Source organism: Trichoplusia ni, chromosome 25 (assembly GCF_003590095.1).
Source record: "Trichoplusia ni isolate ovarian cell line Hi5 chromosome 25, tn1, whole genome shotgun sequence".
NCBI lineage: Eukaryota > Metazoa > Arthropoda > Insecta > Lepidoptera > Noctuidae > Trichoplusia > Trichoplusia ni.
The window spans coordinates 3,317,390-3,339,197 of record NC_039502.1 but is presented as its reverse complement, the minus strand read 5'-3'; the positions used below and the strand labels follow the sequence as shown (position 1 = coordinate 3,339,197).

At 36.6% G+C, this 21,808-nt stretch overlaps 2 protein-coding genes and 2 pseudogenes across 2 annotated transcripts; all 4 read left to right on the top strand.

Annotated features, from left to right (window-relative positions):
* The first annotated feature begins 1,171 nt into the window (after positions 1-1,171).
* On the top strand, positions 1,172-4,150 carry LOC113505349 (vegetative catalase-like). Its single transcript, XM_026887991.1, has 2 exons — positions 1,172-1,514; positions 2,475-4,150. Exons 1-2 carry the CDS (start codon positions 1,395-1,397, stop codon positions 4,020-4,022), a joined length of 1,668 nt encoding a protein of 555 aa, XP_026743792.1. The 5' UTR covers positions 1,172-1,394; the 3' UTR covers positions 4,023-4,150.
* Positions 4,151-6,065: 1,915 nt separating this feature from the next.
* Positions 6,066-7,741, top strand: LOC113505362 (annotated as a pseudogene).
* A 1,915-nt stretch (positions 7,742-9,656) lies between these two features.
* Positions 9,657-11,159, top strand: LOC113505266 (annotated as a pseudogene).
* A 4,037-nt stretch (positions 11,160-15,196) lies between these two features.
* LOC113505265 (catalase-like) lies at positions 15,197-17,238 on the top strand. The gene is made up of 2 exons (XM_026887882.1): positions 15,197-15,262; positions 15,733-17,238. The coding sequence occupies exons 1-2, from the start codon at positions 15,197-15,199 to the stop codon at positions 17,236-17,238; spliced, it is 1,572 nt and encodes a 523-aa protein (XP_026743683.1).
* Positions 17,239-21,808: the final 4,570 nt, after the last annotated feature.

The following is a 21,808-nucleotide window of genomic DNA, read 5'->3' as shown; positions in this document are numbered from 1 at the left end:
TTGATGACGTAGGTGTTATGGTTTAAGGCAGAATGATCTACGTTAATATCATCTATACGATCTATAGACAAGTCGAAATAGCGGCACCAAATTCGAAAAATAGGTAATTCATTCAACGACGGCTTATAACAAAATTTTGTCAAAATACATATTTTAATACTTAACTTTCTCTAAAATGTATTCAACTCAGAAATTGTTAAGGCAGAAAGCGACATGGGCTAATCGGGATTTTCAATAGTTGCATGCATTCCAGTTCTTCAGTTGAATTGATGCACTGTTTTATTTTGTTATTTCCGGTAGAGATGTTACACCAACATTTGCTGTTCGTTTGGTACATTTCTATGAATTAAGGGTAAGAAAATTATTTAAAAAAATAAGCATTTTTTGCGAATCAGTAAGTAAGCTAGTTAGGCAAGAGAAATAGTATTTCCAGAAATCAACAAGCTTTTTTAACATGTAAATAAAATATAATGATCTATTTTTATCAGGAAATTGCTGATGGATAGATAGTACATTAGCTTGAGAACATTTCATACCGTAGTATAGAAGTTGGCTTGTCAAGGATAGTTCCTAGTTTATCTGATCCACGTATATGGTGTGTCGATAGATGATGAATTGCTACTGTTCGTTGTAAAAGGATCATTCAACGAATAAGCGGTCCTCTCAGATGGTTTAGTAAAGCTGAATACAACTCCTGTTTAAGAAAGTCCCTTTCTTGAATGGCATTTTTGACTAAATCTAAAATTCAGACTAGGTACGTCTCGTGTACTGGAGCATTTGTAAAATCTCATACATTACAATCACCCGTACCCAAATGCAAAAACGGGATGGAATTAAGGCTACACTGTTTGCCCGTCTGATACCAGGCTATATCTATCTCATTGACATTGTAACACATAATTGATTTTTGATCCGTCAATAGCAACAAATATATATACAAGGTTAAGCAGCGATGACCAGTTTTTTCTGAAGGCTATGTACGGAGTCCTCAGTGTCGTTAGTCTAAATCACATATTAAAGGTATTTTTTAAATCTCATTCGCAAGGACGACATAAATCTCTCTTCATTCAGTAACAGCTGTCAATGGATTCTATGTTGCAACTGACTCTTAGTAGTAAATAAAAAAATGAGAAATGTACCAATATCAAAAATATAATAAATCCGCATGTAAAGTTGTTAATCTAAAATAAAAATAGAAAACAGGTTTTCTTGTCTATTGAACAGTCCGCTCCTGTTAATTGCATTAACACTTAAACCCAACTAATATAATAACTAATTACCAATGAAATTACAAAATGCACTTTAAGATGTAATTGCTAAATCGCTCTAATTCGTAAGATATCCTTTATAAGGAGGTTACAGTGATTCTATGAGGAGCACGCTCAACTTCCATCATGAGAGTGATTGTCGTTTGTCTGTTGTTCGTAGTGCTCCAAGGCGAGGCTGCGATTTACGACAATGTCACTTACACACCCGAGGAAAGGCAGCTCTTGGACTTTAAACTGGAACACCCGGTATGTGGGAATTTTTCAACATTACTTAAGAAGCATAGGACTTTTAATACATATTTGTATATCTTTTCTGTCACGGGCTAACTTCATGGGAAGAGACCCGGTCCTTTTAAAAGGCGTGCTCGGGGACGCAGGTCCAACATGGAGAGGCCTTGTTGAGAAGTTTAATCTAATACCAAGGGCCATCCACCTCTGCTCTGTAAAAGAACAAAGATTGATCGCCCAAGGTAGCTACAACACTATTGTAATTATACTATTGTATAGTTTTATCCCCCAGGATAAAACTAATTTGGGCTATTGGTATTATTGATTATATTTTAATGGAAAGACAGGCGCTGCTGGTTAGTTTGTTACATCTTTATCTCTCCTGTAACTAGAGCATCTAGGAAGCGGTTCAGTGTGAGCGAATATTAGTGCTTTTGAATATTTGTATTTTGACCTCAAAAAAGTGCTACTGAGGTGGCCAAAATTGCCAAAAACTATATTTTATTTTGATTTAGCTATCCATAATTATATTATTATTTGATTTTTGAGTATGGATTAATGCTTCCTCGATTAGAGGAAAATATAAATTTTAAGGTTTTTTTTGCGGTCTTCTGATAACTCAAATTAAGAAAAATATAGTTTGGTGCACGATTAAAAATGTGTTAGAACTGTGAAAATGAGGCTTTTAGTGACGAAATTCTTTTTGCAGCAAATGTATTCCAAATCCATAGGATTCGGAAGATGATTTGTTTCAGCGAGACAGAGAAATCTAATCTCCAACTATTCAAATATGTGTAAAGTGTATTTTATTCCATACATGTATACGTTGTACAACAGTAGGTACTTGAGGTCAGGCTCCAAATACTCTTATTCGCAATGCATAAGAATGTTGCAATAGTTTTAAAAAAAGTATTTTTATCAAATAAAATAGTGCATGCTTATTTAGATACCCTATATCATTGACACTTATTTTTTTAGGACCCCATCGGACTATGGACCAAAAGTTCGGGCGAACCTACCGAAATACGAGAAATATTCACAATCAACACGGATCAATTCAATAACCAGCTGCTAATTGAATCAATGACTAATTTCGATGCTGAGAGAATACCTGAGAGAGTGGTCCACGCGAAGGGCACTGGAGCTTTCGGTTATTTTGTGGTCACTAATGATGTATCTAAATATACGTATGCTGATCTCTTTAACGGCATCGGTAAAAAGACACCGTTGAACGTCAGATTTTCCACAGCAGTACAAAACCTGGGGGGACCTGACCTGGCCCGAGAGCTAAAGGGTATGGCAGTGAAATTTTACACAAAAGAAGGAAATTTAGACCTTCTTTGTCTGCAAACGCCAGTTTATTTATACAGAGATCCATTGTTATTCCCCCACTTGGTGCACGCTTTTAAGAGAAATCCCCAAACTGGCTTATTCTCGTTTACTAGCCGTTGGGATATGATAATACAAAGACCAGTATTGTTACACACTTTCTTTTGGGTTTTATCTGATTATGGGCTCCCGGATGGATACAGGAAGATGGATGCCTTCCCTATCCATACATATGAACTTGCTAATAAACATGGAGAAACACACTATGTCAGATTTAACTTCAGGACTGAACAAGGATTCTCAGCAATCACTTCTGCCCAAGCAGCTCTAATACCAGATCCAGATTACTTCAACAGAGACTTATATAATGCTATCGGTCTTGGAAATTATCCTGCGTGGAGATTGGAAATGGATGTAATGACTCCACACGACATTAAAACAGTCGATTATGATCCATTCGACGTCACAAGACTTTGGAAGAATGGAACATTTACCACTGTACAAATTGGTCGTGTGGTGTTAAATAAAAATGCAGAAAATCAATTTAGAGATATGGAATTAGGAGCGTACAACCCATCAAATTTGGTGCCCGGTATTCCTGGGCCAGTAGATTTCCTTTTCAGAGGCAGAAGATCGTTCTACAGAGACACTCAAAACTATCGAATAGGAACCAACCATAACAAAGTTTTAGTAAACAAGCCATTGTATGCCAAAACTTACAACCGCGATGGAAAACCGCCTGTTTTGCGTAATATGCGAAATGCTCCTAACTATTATCCGAACTCTTACAACGGACCTGTGCCGTATGTAGACGAGAGAAAACCGTGGGAAAAGTTGCAAGTGCTAGAGAGTAATGCAGTCGATTTGCAACCAGTGTCATATTTCTACAATCATATTTTGGAAAGTGAAGATCACAGACAAAGATTTATTCTGAACCTTGTTGTCTCTTTAGTGCCGGTCACTCCGCCAACATTGCAAAAAGTTATCAAGCTTTTGTACCTTGTTGATCGGGATTTGGGTACACGAGTTTCCGCAGCGCTGGAAGTTGCTTATGCTCAGCGAGCTGCAGGACAAGCAGCGGCGCTGGTCACGCCAGCTCCAAGCGTACCTTTAAGAAACATACCAAACGCTGAAGAGAAGTGTAAAACACCTGATATTAAAGCCGAGGGAGCCAAGGGTGCCGAGGGAGCCGAGTGAGCCGATGGAGTACATACGCATCTTGTGATGATAGTGCATTCATAGAAAATTTCCTTTCAGCTTCTATTTCTTTGTGTTTGACATAAATAAATTGCAATATTTTGCTTTTGCTTTTTAACACCAATAACAATACCCTGATTGATTCTCATGGCTATTAGTTAGTTTAGCTTAGTGCTATAATGAATGTGCACGAATAGGCACTGTCTGCCAACGTGCAAGTCCATACGCTATGATTATTGTCATAATTATTACGTGATGCCTTAAACAGACTGTTTTTATTTTAAACGATTACACAAAAATATATTTTTGACAATTTATGTGTGATTATCTGATTGTTCCTCAAAGTTGTCCCACTGTAATCATAATTATCTTGTAGTATTTTTTATATTCATTATAATACTGGCATAAAATTAAAAAATAAGCTAAATGTAACTGGCTACGACGCGCTTAAACATTCAGCTTTCATTTAAAATGATTGAAGATCGAAGATGATTTACGAAACAATAAATTGTTTCATTCATCGGAAAGAATGAACACTACATTATATTATTTAAATTACAGATAATAGTGTTAATTAGGTGTTCCGAGTTAGACATGTTGTTAACATTAGAAACACAGTAACATTATGGGCTATTATTTAAAATGATTTGATTCTACGTAATGCATTATTTAAGACGGCCGCTGTGCCAGTGGCGTTTGATGTTAGTCAATGTGTTCCGTACTGTTTGTAACATATTCCTTTTACTAAACAGCTCTTTTGAGGAATCAACCAGAATAAATTATGTAAGTCAACCAGAACAAGATTTTTGTAGATTGCAGCAATTCCTTTGAAAAAAAAAAAATTAATGTAGGGAGATGACAGGTCAAGAACACGAGACTAATATATACTGTTTTTAAAACTTTGAATGTAGACCCTAAGGATTATAAAAAGGTCGATTAGCTAAAGGGGCAGACACTATAACAAAATAAAATCGCTAACGATAAAAACCAAACAAATTCAGGTCACTTTTGGAATTAAATTCAAAAAACTGAAATATCAAAATACTACCCCGTGCGTAAATAAGAACATCCCAATCACAAGACTAAAAACGTATTACATAACATTTAATATTGTTTAAAAAGTTACCTGCACCCTAACAATTAAAATCCTCTGTCAGAAAAATACTCATACATTGTGTGTGACTCCACGGGTAACCCAGTGTTTCAGCCGTTGCAGGACACTATGTCAAACCCTACGCATCCTTGTGCGATCAACGTATGCTCGTCCTGAGTCTGACTTTAAGCATGTGACTTGAATGTTTATGTACCCCAGACACAAGCATGAAAATGCAAATAGCGGGAGTCGTTAAATAAATACAAAGAAGCAGAAATGGGTGACCCATACATATGAAATATGCAGCCCAATCGCACGGCCTGGTAAGCTCTAGATAATCAAGATAAAAAGGGTAAATTATGAGACCAAAGGCTCTCTGGTTGTACTGATTCATAGGCTCATGTTCAATTTACTCACGCAATCCTTTAAGGGATGTGTGAGTACATGAAAATTAATACCTATGCCCATTTTAAGGCGCAAACTTCCGATAGTAATTGCCAACGATTACTAAAACGTTATATAATCAACAGCAGTTTTGACAGAAAACAAACGAGCTACCACCGTCTATTAGAGGAGCTCACGCTCGATTTTTATCATGAAAACGTTACTCGCGTGTCTGTGGTGTGTAGTTTTGCACGGGGAAGCTGTGATATACGAAAACGTTACTTACACACCTGCAGAAAGGCAGCTTTTGGACTTTAAACTTGAACACCCGGTACGTATAGCAAATTAGATTTAACGCATCCTCAGAATGAAATAAATAACATTTTGTATGATATGGAGATGGTGATACACAGTGTAACATACAAATATGAATCTTAAAAGGTCATCTTTCCAACAGAATTATAAAAAAATTGCATGCTGGCATATAAGTAAATAAGTAAAATAATGATCAATTCTCTTCCCATGATGTATTATTGATTAAAAACTAAATATACATATTTATTTTATTTCAGTTACCGATTGGACTATGGACAAAAAGTTCCGGAGAGCCGACTGAAATACGAGATATATTTACGGTCAACACAGATCAATTTAACAATCAGCTATTACTTGACTCTCTGATGAATTTTGATGCCGAACGAATACCTGAGAGAGTAGTCCACGCAAAGGGTACTGGTGCTTTTGGATATTTTGTAGTTACTAATGATGTTTCGAAATATACGTACGCTGATCTCTTTAACGGCATCGGTAAAAAGACACCATTAAATGTCAGATTCTCCACATCAGTACAAAACCTTGGAGGTAATGACTTAAGTCGAGAACTCAAGGGTATGGCAGTGAAATTCTATACGAAGGAAGGAAATTTGGATCTTCTTTGTCTTCAAACACCTGTTTATTTATATAGGGATCCCGTTTTGTTTCCGCATCAAGTGCATGCGGTAAAGAGAAATCCTCAGACGGGGTTGTTCAATAACCGTTGGGACTTTATGGTATATAGACCGATTCAGACGCACGCGTTATTCTGGACTTTGGCTGATTATGGTCTTCCAGATGGTTACAGGAAAATGGACGCTTTCCCTATCCATACATACGAACTTGCCAACAAGCATGGAGAAACACACTATGTTAGATTTAACTTCAGGACTGAACAAGGCTTTTCACCAATTACAAGGGCCCAAGCAGCTCAAATACGAGACCCAGACTATTTCAACAGAGACTTATTTGATGCCATCGGTCAAGGAAACTTCCCCTCATGGAGATTAGAAATCGACGTGATGACTCCTCATGACATACAATCAGTTGACTATGATCCCTTCGACGTCACTAGACTTTGGAAGAATGGAACATTTACCACTGTGCAAATTGGTCGTTTGGTGTTAAATAAAAATGTAGAAAATCAATTTAGAGATGTGGAACAGGGGGCATACAACCCATCAAATTTGGTGCCCGGTATTCCTGGTCCGGTAGATTTCCTTTTCAGAGGTAGAAGAGCATTCTACAGAGACACTCAAAATCACCGCTTAGGGACCAACCACAATAAAATTTTAGTAAACCAGCCACTGTATGCTAAGACTTACAATCGCGATGGGACACCGCCTGTTTTGCTTAATATGCGAAATGCTCCAAATTATTATCCAAACTCTTTCAACGGACCTGTTCCGTATGTAGACGAGAAAAGACCGTGGGAAAAGTTGCAAGTGCTAGAGAGTAATGCAGTCGATTTGCAACCAGTGTCATATTTCTACAATCATATTTTGGAAAGTGAAGATCACAGACAAAGATTTATTCTGAACCTTGTTGTCTCTTTAGTGCCGGTCACTCCGCCAACATTGCAAAAAGTTATCAAGCTTTTGTACCTTGTTGATCGGGATTTGGGTACACGAGTTTCCGCAGCGCTGGAAGTTGCTTATGCTCAGCGAGCTGCAGGACAAGCAGCGGCGCTGGTCACGCCAGCTCCAAGCGTACCTTTAAGAAACATACCAAACGCTGAAGAGAAGTGTAAAACACCTGATATTAAAGCCGAGGGAGCCAAGGGTGCCGAGGGAGCCGAGTGAGCCGATGGAGTACATACGCATCTTGTGATGATAGTGCATTCATAGAAAATTTCCTTTCAGCTTCTATTTCTTTGTGTTTGACATAAATAAATTGCAATATTTTGCTTTTGCTTTTTAACACCAATAACAATACCCTGATTGATTCTCATGGCTATTAGTTAGTTTAGCTTAGTGCTATAATGAATGTGCACGAATAGGCACTGTCTGCCAACGTGCAAGTCCATACGCTATGATTATTGTCATAATTATTACGTGATGCCTTAAACAGACTGTTTTTATTTTAAACGATTACACAAAAATATATTTTTGACAATTTATGTGTGATTATCTGATTGTTCCTCAAAGTTGTCCCACTGTAATCATAATTATCTTGTAGTATTTTTTATATTCATTATAATACTGGCATAAAATTAAAAAATAAGCTAAATGTAACTGGCTACGACGCGCTTAAACATTCAGCTTTCATTTAAAATGATTGAAGATCGAAGATGATTTACGAAACAATAAATTGTTTCATTCATCGGAAAGAATGAACACTACATTATATTATTTAAATTACAGATAATAGTGTTAATTAGGTGTTCCGAGTTAGACATGTTGTTAACATTAGAAACACAGTAACATTATGGGCTATTATTTAAAATGATTTGATTCTACGTAATGCATTATTTAAGACGGCCGCTGTGCCAGTGGCGTTTGATGTTAGTCAATGTGTTCCGTACTGTTTGTAACATATTCCTTTTACTAAACAGCTCTTTTGAGGAATCAACCAGAATAAATTATGTAAGTCAACCAGAACAAGATTTTTGTAGATTGCAGCAATTCCTTTGAAAAAAAAAAAATTAATGTAGGGAGATGACAGGTCAAGAACACGAGACTAATATATACTGTTTTTAAAACTTTGAATGTAGACCCTAAGGATTATAAAAAGGTCGATTAGCTAAAGGGGCAGACACTATAACAAAATAAAATCGCTAACGATAAAAACCAAACAAATTCAGGTCACTTTTGGAATTAAATTCAAAAAACTGAAATATCAAAATACTACCCCGTGCGTAAATAAGAACATCCCAATCACAAGACTAAAAACGTATTACATAACATTTAATATTGTTTAAAAAGTTACCTGCACCCTAACAATTAAAATCCTCTGTCAGAAAAATACTCATACATTGTGTGTGACTCCACGGGTAACCCAGTGTTTCAGCCGTTGCAGGACACTATGTCAAACCCTACGCATCCTTGTGCGATCAACGTATGCTCGTCCTGAGTCTGACTTTAAGCATGTGACTTGAATGTTTATGTACCCCAGACACAAGCATGAAAATGCAAATAGCGGGAGTCGTTAAATAAATACAAAGAAGCAGAAATGGGTGACCCATACATATGAAATATGCAGCCCAATCGCACGGCCTGGTAAGCTCTAGATAATCAAGATAAAAAGGGTAAATTATGAGACCAAAGGCTCTCTGGTTGTACTGATTCATAGGCTCATGTTCAATTTACTCACGCAATCCTTTAAGGGATGTGTGAGTACATGAAAATTAATACCTATGCCCATTTTAAGGCGCAAACTTCCGATAGTAATTGCCAACGATTACTAAAACGTTATATAATCAACAGCAGTTTTGACAGAAAACAAACGAGCTACCACCGTCTATTAGAGGAGCTCACGCTCGATTTTTATCATGAAAACGTTACTCGCGTGTCTGTGGTGTGTAGTTTTGCACGGGGAAGCTGTGATATACGAAAACGTTACTTACACACCTGCAGAAAGGCAGCTTTTGGACTTTAAACTTGAACACCCGGTACGTATAGCAAATTAGATTTAACGCATCCTCAGAATGAAATAAATAACATTTTGTATGATATGGAGATGGTGATACACAGTGTAACATACAAATATGAATCTTAAAAGGTCATCTTTCCAACAGAATTATAAAAAAATTGCATGCTGGCATATAAGTAAATAAGTAAAATAATGATCAATTCTCTTCCCATGATGTATTATTGATTAAAAACTAAATATACATATTTATTTTATTTCAGTTACCGATTGGACTATGGACAAAAAGTTCCGGAGAGCCGACTGAAATACGAGATATATTTACGGTCAACACAGATCAATTTAACAATCAGCTATTACTTGACTCTCTGATGAATTTTGATGCCGAACGAATACCTGAGAGAGTAGTCCACGCAAAGGGTACTGGTGCTTTTGGATATTTTGTAGTTACTAATGATGTTTCGAAATATACGTACGCTGATCTCTTTAACGGCATCGGTAAAAAGACACCATTAAATGTCAGATTCTCCACATCAGTACAAAACCTTGGAGGTAATGACTTAAGTCGAGAACTCAAGGGTATGGCAGTGAAATTCTATACGAAGGAAGGAAATTTGGATCTTCTTTGTCTTCAAACACCTGTTTATTTATATAGGGATCCCGTTTTGTTTCCGCATCAAGTGCATGCGGTAAAGAGAAATCCTCAGACGGGGTTGTTCAATAACCGTTGGGACTTTATGGTATATAGACCGATTCAGACGCACGCGTTATTCTGGACTTTGGCTGATTATGGTCTTCCAGATGGTTACAGGAAAATGGACGCTTTCCCTATCCATACATACGAACTTGCCAACAAGCATGGAGAAACACACTATGTTAGATTTAACTTCAGGACTGAACAAGGCTTTTCACCAATTACAAGGGCCCAAGCAGCTCAAATACGAGACCCAGACTATTTCAACAGAGACTTATTTGATGCCATCGGTCAAGGAAACTTCCCCTCATGGAGATTAGAAATCGACGTGATGACTCCTCATGACATACAATCAGTTGACTATGATCCCTTCGACGTCACTAGACTTTGGAAGAATGGAACATTTACCACTGTGCAAATTGGTCGTTTGGTGTTAAATAAAAATGTAGAAAATCAATTTAGAGATGTGGAACAGGGGGCATACAACCCATCAAATTTGGTGCCCGGTATTCCTGGTCCGGTAGATTTCCTTTTCAGAGGTAGAAGAGCATTCTACAGAGACACTCAAAATCACCGCTTAGGGACCAACCACAATAAAATTTTAGTAAACCAGCCACTGTATGCTAAGACTTACAATCGCGATGGGACACCGCCTGTTTTGCTTAATATGCGAAATGCTCCAAATTATTATCCAAACTCTTTCAACGGACCTGTTCCGTATGTAGACGAGAAAAGACCAAAGGAAAGGTTATTAGTCTTAGAGAGTAATGCAGTCGATTTGCAACCAGTGTCATATTTCTATAATCATATTCTGGAAAGTGAAGCTCATAGACAAAGATTTATTGAGAACCTTGTTGCCTCTTTAGAGCCTGTCACTCCGCCAACAATACAGAAAGTTATTAAGCTTTTGTACCTTATTGATCGGGATTTAGGTCGACGAACAACTATTGGATTAGAAGTAGCTTATGCACGACGGGCAGCCGAGCAAGCAGTGGCGCAGGCAAATCGTCAACGAAACGTCACAATAAGGAATTTCCCGACTGCTGAGTCAGACTGTAAGAATTAATACCCAAAGAATAACTTCTGGATAATGGGTTAAGTAAAAGTACTCTCGTTTGTCTAAATACATTAAATGCTCTTGAAAGTATGGTTATTCCTTGAGTTCTAACAAAATATTTTCTGTGTCGAATGTAATTTAATTATTACGGGTTAAGAAATTGTACGCAAAATTCGATAGACAGTCAAATGCGCTGACAAGCATTGGTGTCTTATTGCTATTATTAAAGCAAAGGCGTTAATAAAAATTGCTTCGATTGCTTATATTTTTTTCTCCCTCGCAGCTCCAGAACGAAATTTTAGCGGTATATCAACAAAACAAGCCTGAACTAATACTCTTTTTGTTAAGGCAAACATAAAAGGGTAAACAAGCTTGTATGCTTTTTGTCTAAAAAACAATAAAAACTGAAACGTGACTATAAAACAATGGTAAAACAACAATAAAGATCACCAAATGATCAAATATGGCACAGAAATAAATCAACCGTTTATTTAGTTTGTATAAAAAGACACGTTGAGATAGTTGACCTTCTTTAATACGTAAAACCTTAAACACTACTTTGAAAATATAGACAGAATAATCATTTTTAAAATGAAAAGACATTTATTGCTACTAAAATTAATTAGTATTCATAAAAAATTAGTAATCATAAAAAGAAACACCTCATTGTGGAGCTATAACGTAGTGTTAAAATTTTTAGCAAGGATTTGGTTCAGAAGTACGACAGTTCAGTTCAGTTTTGTAAAACTAACGGTTTCAGATAAATAAGAATTAAATCAATCAACAATATTTTCCAATCTAAAAGTTTCATAGCAAATTTAGCAATCGCGTTTTGCTGTGAGTTTTCTATGAGTTCTAAGTAAGTATAATTTATTATTTTAAAACGTAAGTCACAAGCATAAAATAATATAACATATACTACTACATTCACACTGTTGAATAAGACGATTTTATACATAGTAATATACTTTTACTTTACATTTTTTGATATACACGGTGATTTTTTAGTCGTCTTACAAAAGTAGCCCAGTTCATGTATCCGACGTAAAATACCCCTAGGCGTGATTATTATTTTTACATCATAAACTAAGATAATAAGTACGAAGAAAAATTAAACAAGAGAAATCTGAAATATACTCTTAAAGATGATAAAAACGCCTCCGCCCGCGCCCCTCGTTATTGTTACAAGGCTTGGACCGCGCTCGCAACAGAGCTGTGTTTCAAAGAAACTACGAATTGCATCATAATATTGAATAAAAATTACATATTAAATTTATTCGAATCTCATAAATACTTTTTTTTTAAATCATGAACGTGTTCTAGTCATTGGATACATGAACTGGGCTGCTTTTGTAAGACGACTAAAAATCACGGTGTATAGGTACAGTGAAGGAAAAACGTAGTAGTGGTGCGTGTGCGCCATGTTGTTGGTTGCTGCAGAATTGAATGCTAAAATGCGCCGTCTCTCGTCGCGGGTCATAAAAAACAATATGATTGACCAAAATCTATAAGTGCTGTGTTAAAAATAATTTTAGTATAAAAACATACCATTTTTATATGGTGTAATGTAAGTAACCAAGCCTGAAAACATTCACATTATAATGAACTTAAATGATATCGGTATCGCCCGACGAGTTTCAAACCGCCCGACTAATTCGGGTCAAGTGGAGTGTTGATAACGATCGATATGTTGCTTTCAATTTATGCATAGAGAAACAATTGAACTGGAAGCAGTTTAAGCACAGCAAGCAGTAGGGGTGCATAAAACAACGTCTACAAGCACGCCTATGAGAAATATTCTAGCTACATATCGGAGAAAACTGCGGTTATAAAATTGTTCTGTTTAAAGGCGTTAGCCAGGACAAATTGCTGAAAATACACCTTTTAGTCAGTTAATAACTCTGAATATGCGACGTTTCTTCAATTTTTTTCCCTAATTTTTACCACATGACTTTACTTTTTTTTAAAGAAATGGTTTTTTTTATCAGTATGTTATCAATATTAATTTGTGTTTTGGATCTCTTCCCAGGGGAGGTTCTTCATGCTCTTACAAATGAATTTCAATATAATAGTTCAGGTGGTCATACAGTGTTTTTGTGCCACATGATATATGTTGGGCGGGAAAGAAAATCTCGTTCAATTAAAAAAAAATTATAAGTCCTGTCATAACTATTTTCATTCTCTCTCTCTCTTTTGTTTGTTTCGGTCCTAAGCAGTTCTTTCTTCTGTGTTTTCTAGGATTGTTAATTCCATGTTTATGGAATATGGGTGCATGGGAACATGGGTGCTGCCAATTTTATACTGCATGTAAAACTTTCTCAGGCTATAAACTACCTGTGTAAAAAAATTCATTACAGACAGTTCAGTAGTTTTTTTGTGCGAGTGAGACAGACAGAGATACTTTCACATGTATAGTATTAGTATGGACTAAACTATTTATTTTGAGCTCCAAATAAATTCTGACTCCTCGTTGTATTGTCCTTTGAAATGAAGAGCTTCCCCCTAGTTTTAATCCTTGTGTCACTGATGTGGGTTGCTTCAAAAATGTTAATCACTTGCAAAAATACAATGTATTGTGCGAAGTTATAAGTGATAATAAGATAATTAGTACTGATAATTAGACTCACAATAAAAAAATCAAAGTACTTTGTATAACAATGTATTTCGCGTAGCTACTTAATTACAAGTGTTGTGAAAGTGAAAATTGGGTTGTAAACAGGAATTAGTTTAACCTATAAACGGTCAAGCGTGAGTCGGACACAAAGGGTGTCGTACAAATTGAATAAACATAACAAATATTCAAAAAATAATTAATATAAGTTTTAGTTCAAAGAGCCCGTATCATCTGTATTCTCTTCTTTCATTTGTTCAATTGTCCAATTTTGTCATTTTTTCAGAACCCGATGTTTTTTCTCAAAGAGAACAAACAGGTGGAGAGAATGTTATAAATAGACTAGCTGACCAGCAAACGTTGTTTTGCCGATTTTTTTCCTAGTTGTATGTATTTTTAATGCCAAATTATAAAAAAAAAATAAAAAAAACAATTTCGTCCAAAAAATAATATATTTTTTTTTAGTGTGAGCAACCCTTGACACTAAGGGGTATGAAAAATATATGTTGTTCTATTCTCAGACCTACCCAATATGTATACAAAATTTCATAAAAATCGCTCGAGCCGTTTCGGAGGAGTACGGTAACTAACATCGTGACATGGGAATTTTATATATTAGAAGAAGATTTTATATCATCATTGGCCTAGCCTTTTCCCAACTATGTTGGGGTCGGCTACCAATCCAAACGGTTTCAGCTAAGTACCAGTGTTTTACAAGGAGCGACTGCCTATCTGACCTCCTTAACCCAGTTACCTGAGCAACACGATACCCCTTGGTTAGACTGGCTGTCAGACTTTTTCAAGCTTCTGACTACCTGTAACGACTGTCAAAGATGTAGGAATAACAGCCGGGACCCACAATTTAAAGTGCCTTCCGAAACACGGAGGAACTCGTTATGACAAAGATGGTCACCCATCTACAGACCAACCGCGTCAAGCATAGCTTAACCTGTGATCGTATCACTTATACGGTTATAGCTTAGCCACGAGAAGAAGATTTTATATATTAGATAGATATTCAGGCATGTATCGGTTGGATCAAAAAAGTTGTTCGACGTAAAAAATGTAGGTAGTTTATGAAATTCGAATTATACGAAATAATAAAATCCTAGGTTTTTTAGACTTATTAAAATAGTACTGGTACTACTAAAAATTTAATATTTAAATTTTACGATATCCAGTGTTGTTTGCCAGTCCATTCGTAAATAAAAAAATTACAGCAAAAAAATTAATTAGATAATTGCAATCGTAATACATTTTTTGAACTTAATTTTACTGCTCATAATTAGATTGGTCTTAAATGTGTTTGAATTAATTAGAACTGTTTTAAAAAAGCACCGTCTTTGACCAAATCGTGAGAAGCAGGCGTTGAGTTGGCATCATGCGATTGTTTGTCGTGTGTCTGTTGTGTGTGGTGTGTCATGGCGAAGCCGTGATGTACAACAATGTCACGTACACGCCAGATGAGAGGCAGCTTTTGGACTTCAAACTTGAACACCCGGTATGATATTAACCAATTTTCACGTTTGGACAATTTATGAGTAATAAGAAAGGTATAGCCTTTTACGTTTAGGCAAACGTAGTGTAGGACGCCCTGCGGCACGGTGAACCGAGGTTTTGAAGAAGGTGGCTGGCAGCGGATGGATGCGGGCTGCCCAGGACCGTGATGGTTGGCGCTCTTTGGGGGAGGCCTACGTTCAGCAGTGGACGGCAATAGGCTGAGATGAGAGCCTTTTACGATAATAATGTTAATGTAGAATAATACTGAACTATATCCCACTACTATGCACAGGCATCTTCCAATATAAGGAACGTTTAGTCGTTCACCACGCTAGCTCCTTGCGATTTGATAACTATAGTTAATATTCAAATCTTGGTTTCCTTACCGTGTTTTCCAGTCCTTTGGGAAACTCAAAAATGAATGTGTTTTAATAATGGATAACTGTCATTTGATAAACTTTCATTTTTTAGGAAACAATTGGACTATGGACCAAAAGTTCGGGTGAACCTACTGAAGTACGAGATATATTAACAATCAACTCCGATCAATTCAATAACCAGCTTTTAATCGATTCGATGATGAACTTCAATGCCGAACGAATACCCGAGAGAGTGGTCCATGCAAAGAACACTGGTGCTTTCGGTTACTTTGTGGTTACCAATGATGTCTCAAAGTATACATACGCAGACCTCTTTAACGGCATAGGCAAAAAGACGCCGTTGGTTGCTAGATTCTCCCCTTCGTTACAAAACCGAGGCGGTAGTGACCTTGTCAGAGAAGCTCTAGGTTTAGCAGTGAAATTCTATACCAAAGAGGGAAATTTAGATCTCTTATGCCTTCACACACCTATTTTTTCATTCAAGGATCCCTTGTTCTTTCCGCTTGTTTTGCATGCGGCGACTAGAAACCCTCAAACTAACCTGTTCACTTTAACTAGCTTTTGGGACATAGCGGTTCAGAAACCATCGGTAATTCACGTTTTCTTTTGGCTCTTTTCTGATTATGGTATTGTTGATGGATACAGGAAGTCGGACTTCTTTCCTATTCATACCTACGAGCTTGCTAACAAACATGGAGAAACACATTATGTCAGGTTTAACTTTAGGACTGAACAAGGTTTCTCAGCAATCTCAAGTGCTGAAGCAGCTCTTATAATAGGACGGGATCGAGACTACTCCGTACGAGATCTGTATAATGCCATTGAACGAGGTCATTATCCTGCTTGGAGACTTGAAATGGACGTGATGACGGAACATGATATACAAACAGTAGAATACGATCCATTCGATGTCACTAGATTATGGGAGAATGGAACTTTTACTACCGTACAAATTGGTCGTTTGATATTAAATAAAAATGTAGATAATGTATTTTCAGACATAGAACTAACGGCTTATAATCCATCAAATCTAGTACCTGGAATTCCTGGCCCACCAGACGGCTTATTCAGAGGCAGAAGAATATTTTATAGAGACACACAAAATCATCGTTTAGGGGCCAACCACAACAAAATCTTAGTTAACAAGCCATTGTATGCTAAAACTTATAACCGTGATGGAAAACCACCTGTTTTGCTTAATATGCGAAATGCGCCAAATTATTATCCGAACTCTTTTAACGGACCTGTACCGTATGTGGACGAGAAAAGACCACGAAAGAAGTTACAATTGCTAGAAAGAAATGCTGTTGATTTTCAGCCGATGTCTGATTTCTACAATTATATTCTTGAAAGTGAGGATCATAGAGGTAGATTTATTCAAAACCTCGTTGCCTCTTTAGAGCCTGTCACTCCACCTGTAATACAGAAGATTCTTAAATTATTTTATCTAATAGACCCTGACTTGCATAAAAGAGTAACTGTTGGACTGACAGCTGCTTACGCTCGGCGAGCAGCCGAGCAAGCCGCGGCACAGACGACGTCCACAAACACACCTATTAGGAATTTTCCAACTACTGTACCAAATCGTAGAAACTGATTACTTTACTAGATGTTTCTCAGACTGAATTTTAGTAAATCAGCCATCTTACCTGCGGAATATTTTTAAGCCTTTTTTCAGTAATAGTTCTTCGTGTCATTGTTTTGAATATATATTATTAAGTGGAACGTCTTTATCGGTGCCGGCGTCGAAAAAAAAATTACCGTCACGTGACACATTTTTTTTAATCTTACTAATCTAATGGACAGTGTGAATATGAGCAGAGCACGTGACTCGAGCGGGGTCGAGGCGTCATCTTTTTTTTTTGAAAGGAGGTTGTCAATATTTCCTTGGCGGCAGATTATTATTGAGTTGAGAAACGGAACCTGTTGGATCGTGGCGATAGTTATATCGTAAATATAAAGAGAGATCGGTGCCTTGAACCCGCTGCCCAATCTAAACAGCTTATTTTTCATTTGAGATTATAGTGAAGAGTCAGAATATTGTTAAAAACTCATAAAAATATTGTGAAATTGTGATTTTTGCAACTCAATTTTGAGGCACTTCCCGATAAGCTAGCAGGCTGAAATTGTCAGGGTAGCTTCAAACCCAATGACAATGCAATTTACAACTATAAAATAGACTAAACCAATTTTGATAAAATTCTAAAAAGTGGGTTTTTAGATTTTTTAAATCTACTTATTTTCTATCCTCCTGCCGGGATCAAACCCGCAGCACTTTACAGTTCACTGGTGCGTTGAACTCCGCCCGTTTAAATATCCGGGCAGTGAATAATAATGAAAAATGATTATTTTCCACAAATGCTACCTTGACATGCACTTAAGTAATAAAATTATTGATTTATAACAATGATATAATTAAAATACAGATTTTATGTAATAATACCTGTTTAATGTATGATAATAATATGTGAAAACTGGTCGTTCGCAATTCTTGCCGCGTTAGTGTTCCGTACCGTAGATGTATTTTTTAACCCCCAAAGGGTTATGTTAAATGTTTGACGTATCTGCCTGTCTGGATCATTATAACTGAGGATTAAGCGATTTCAATTTTGTTTGTATTCATTAAATGTGAATTATGTGCCAGTGTGCTTTGAATGTTTCATTTTTTAACGACTTCCCGAAAATAATTTTATCCTAATGCCTCAGATGATTTCATTCAAGTCACATGCACAAAGACACCCAGATTTAGATCAAGCATTCGTGGATCAAATGCTTTTCCTGCGCGGGGATCAAACCTGCGATACGTCGCGCTCTTTGGGATTGGCGAGGTGACTATTCGTGCAGTCATTAAAATAGGTTCCTCAGCACCACCTCTTGGTTGACTGGTAGAGAATGCCTCTGGCATTAAGTCCGCCATTGTACTTGTTTGTATAAGAAGTATTAATAAATTAATAAAGTTTTGGAAATCCGTTCAGTCGTTGCGATTCTGCTAAAAATGATATGTCATATGGGTTCTCAACCTCTTCTTTTTAAATTTGTGTATTTTACTAAGCTGTTCACTAAAAATCTTTCATTCACACCTTGAATGCTTCTGCATTTGGAGTAGGAGAATCGAATGCATCATATATTATTATATCTGATTATCATAATATATATTTTACCTATTACTAGAACGTCGCACAATATACACATACCAAAGTTATCGTTCTTAGCTGTCATGCTATTTTGTGTCAAAAAATGGAATTTAAGATGGATCATTCAACTCCAAATGTTTCAGTAAGCCTATTTACTCGCGATTTAAATAAATATTATCTACAATTATTGTTAGAATTGATTTATAGGCTTATTATATATACAACAGAGTGTTTAGTAGTGAGGAGCACGCGCTCGGCTTCCATTATGAAAGCGATCGTCGTGTGTCTATTGGGTGTGGTGCTTCGAGGGGAAGCATTGTACGACAATGTAACGTTGGCGCCGGCGGAAAGGCAGCTCTTGGACTTTAGAAAGGAACATCCGGTAGGTAGTAAACCTTATTATTTTTATAAACACTAAACACATTTGAATTATTTTTATTGAGATCTTGGAGCTAAGTAAGATAACGTCCATTTTCCGTGAGCGACGGGTCATGGTTTCGATCTCCGCTATTTTTGCGACGCAAGTATTGAAATTCCTTAATACGGGAGTCGTAATTTAAACAAAGAAAACAATAATAAATGTCAATATAATATAATAATGCTAAAATGTACGCTAAACGTATGGAAATGACAGTCGTTTCAATAATTCACTTGGCTGACACGTTTGGCTTTGACCGGTCATCTAAACTTTATCGATAATAGGAAGATTGGTTCAATGCATTTTTAGTTACCTAACTTTAATACACGACGTGACCGGAGAAGGATCAGGCGCAAGACCCACATTTTTATGCGTTTTTCGGAACACGGAAAGTTTGTTTTGCATCAAAAAATAAGTTCGTGTCTTGGGAACAAACTCGAGACCTTTGACTTAGCAGTCTTGATCTCTTACCACTTACTTATTCTGTTGGCTCAGCGACCCAAAATGTGTCTTGGCCTCTGATACAAGAGAGCGCCACTTTACCCGATCCTTGGCCACTGCCCGCCAGTTTTCTTACCACTAGGCTAACACAATAGCTTCATTAAGTCTAGTTAAACTAACCGGGTTACGAAACAAGTCATAGAACGTGAATAATAAAGTTAATACTTCATTAAATTATTCAAGGTGGATATGCTAAGTATTATGATCATTTGCATTCCTTTTAGTTAGATTTGCCTATAAATACATATCTAGGCTAATTAGAATAATCGGTCAAGTGCGAGCCTGTTATTTGCATTGAGAGTTCCGTTCAAGTTTTGGTATCGGACAATTCAGTTATTAAAGAACACGCAACTACATTTATCAAAGGAAAAATGTTGATATATTGACTGATATAGGTTTAAAAATATAGTCTTATAATAGTTTATTTTGGTCATTGTGTTTTACGAAAACTTAAAAATGCGGTTAAGCGACCCCTTTGCTCACTCATTATGTTATAAGTAACTACATTATTTAAAAACTACAGGACGGATGGATATACATTTTTTGGGCTATAAACTATGATTGTAATCGTTAAACCTCGTACGAACTAACAAATACTAACTAAAAACGAACAAAACTGTTTACAGAACTGTTAAGCTGAGGCTACATTAAATTGAGAAGCGATTTGCGTATACAAGATCGATAAAATTTATAAATAGACTGGTAGCTGAATATTTCAAGCGATATTTGATTTGTTTAAGTATTAGTAATAAAAGTGGTGTAGTCACAGCATCAACTAAAATGAATTGACTGATTCTATGTATATTTTAATGGGTCCTGATGTTGTCTAATAGCGCAGCCTTACCACACCTCACGCGAATTGCTTTTCAAGTTAAGTTGAATCGCTAATTGCCTAGTACTAGGCCGCTACACTGCCTCGAATTTTGCTGAGCGGCGCGGCACCCGTGCACCTCGATGCAGGAATAGCGAGATGTTTTGCATAATTATAATTAACTAGCTGTTGCCCTCGACTTCGTCCCCGTGGGTAGAAGATATAAGTTATGATTTACAGCTGCCCTGTTTTTTTTCACATTTTCCATTGTATCTTCGCTCCTATTAGTCGCAGCGTGATGGTTTATAGCCTAAAGCCTTCCTCGATGAATGGTCTATTCAACACAAAAATAATTTTTCAATTTGGATCAGTAGTTCCTGAGATTAGCGCGTTCAAACAAACAAACAATCAAACAAGCTCTTCAGCTTTATATATTAGTATATAGATAGATTAGAACGAGCTATTTTTGATTCTAGTCAAGCAAAATATTTTGCGGTCCCGCAAAGGGCTTGCAAAAGGTAAAATTCATTTATCCTTTGACTTAAACAATATCATTTCCATGAGAATAAATTATCAACACGTAAATATACTCATTAGGACAATCTAACGTTTATTGAACGCACTGGCTAAATGACATCAAGCTCAACTATTTAACACTATTATTGGTTGATAGTAACCGGGATAGGTAATTTTTTATAATAACTATCGTGAGACTGATTCATTGTTAAATGATGTAACGGTTTACTCACGCGTATTTATCGGGGTAGCCCGACTAGTTTCGGATAGTTAATATTTAGGAAGAATTTGGTCACAACAAAATTATTTGATTATATTTTGTGATAAAGCCAGAGTGGTGTCCCGCATACGAAACAACCTTTTTTGATCGGAGTTGAAAATAATCTAGTTTTCATACTAATCCACATGCTTATGTGTAAAAGCATCAAAGACATACACCAAAACAAGTGTAGTGCGGCTCCCTGTCCGCTTGAATTAGCTGCCTTCGACACGACCGCCGCCCCACCGCCTTTTCGCGAAATTCAAGGCAGCGCCTTAACTTCCACATAAAAACAAAGACTTGAAACTCATTACCGGTTACTTTTTTAATAATATCGAGCAAATGGCTATATCCTGAATTTATGCTAATATAAATACATTGTAATGTTTTGGCGTTTCTCACTAATATCTGCCGTGTTTATCAAGGGCCTGTTGAGATGAAGCTCCTGATAGTGTGTGCTTGTATTAGTTTTTTGGATTACGTCACGAGCGAGCAATGTTACAATTCTACTTTTGATGCAGCATCGCA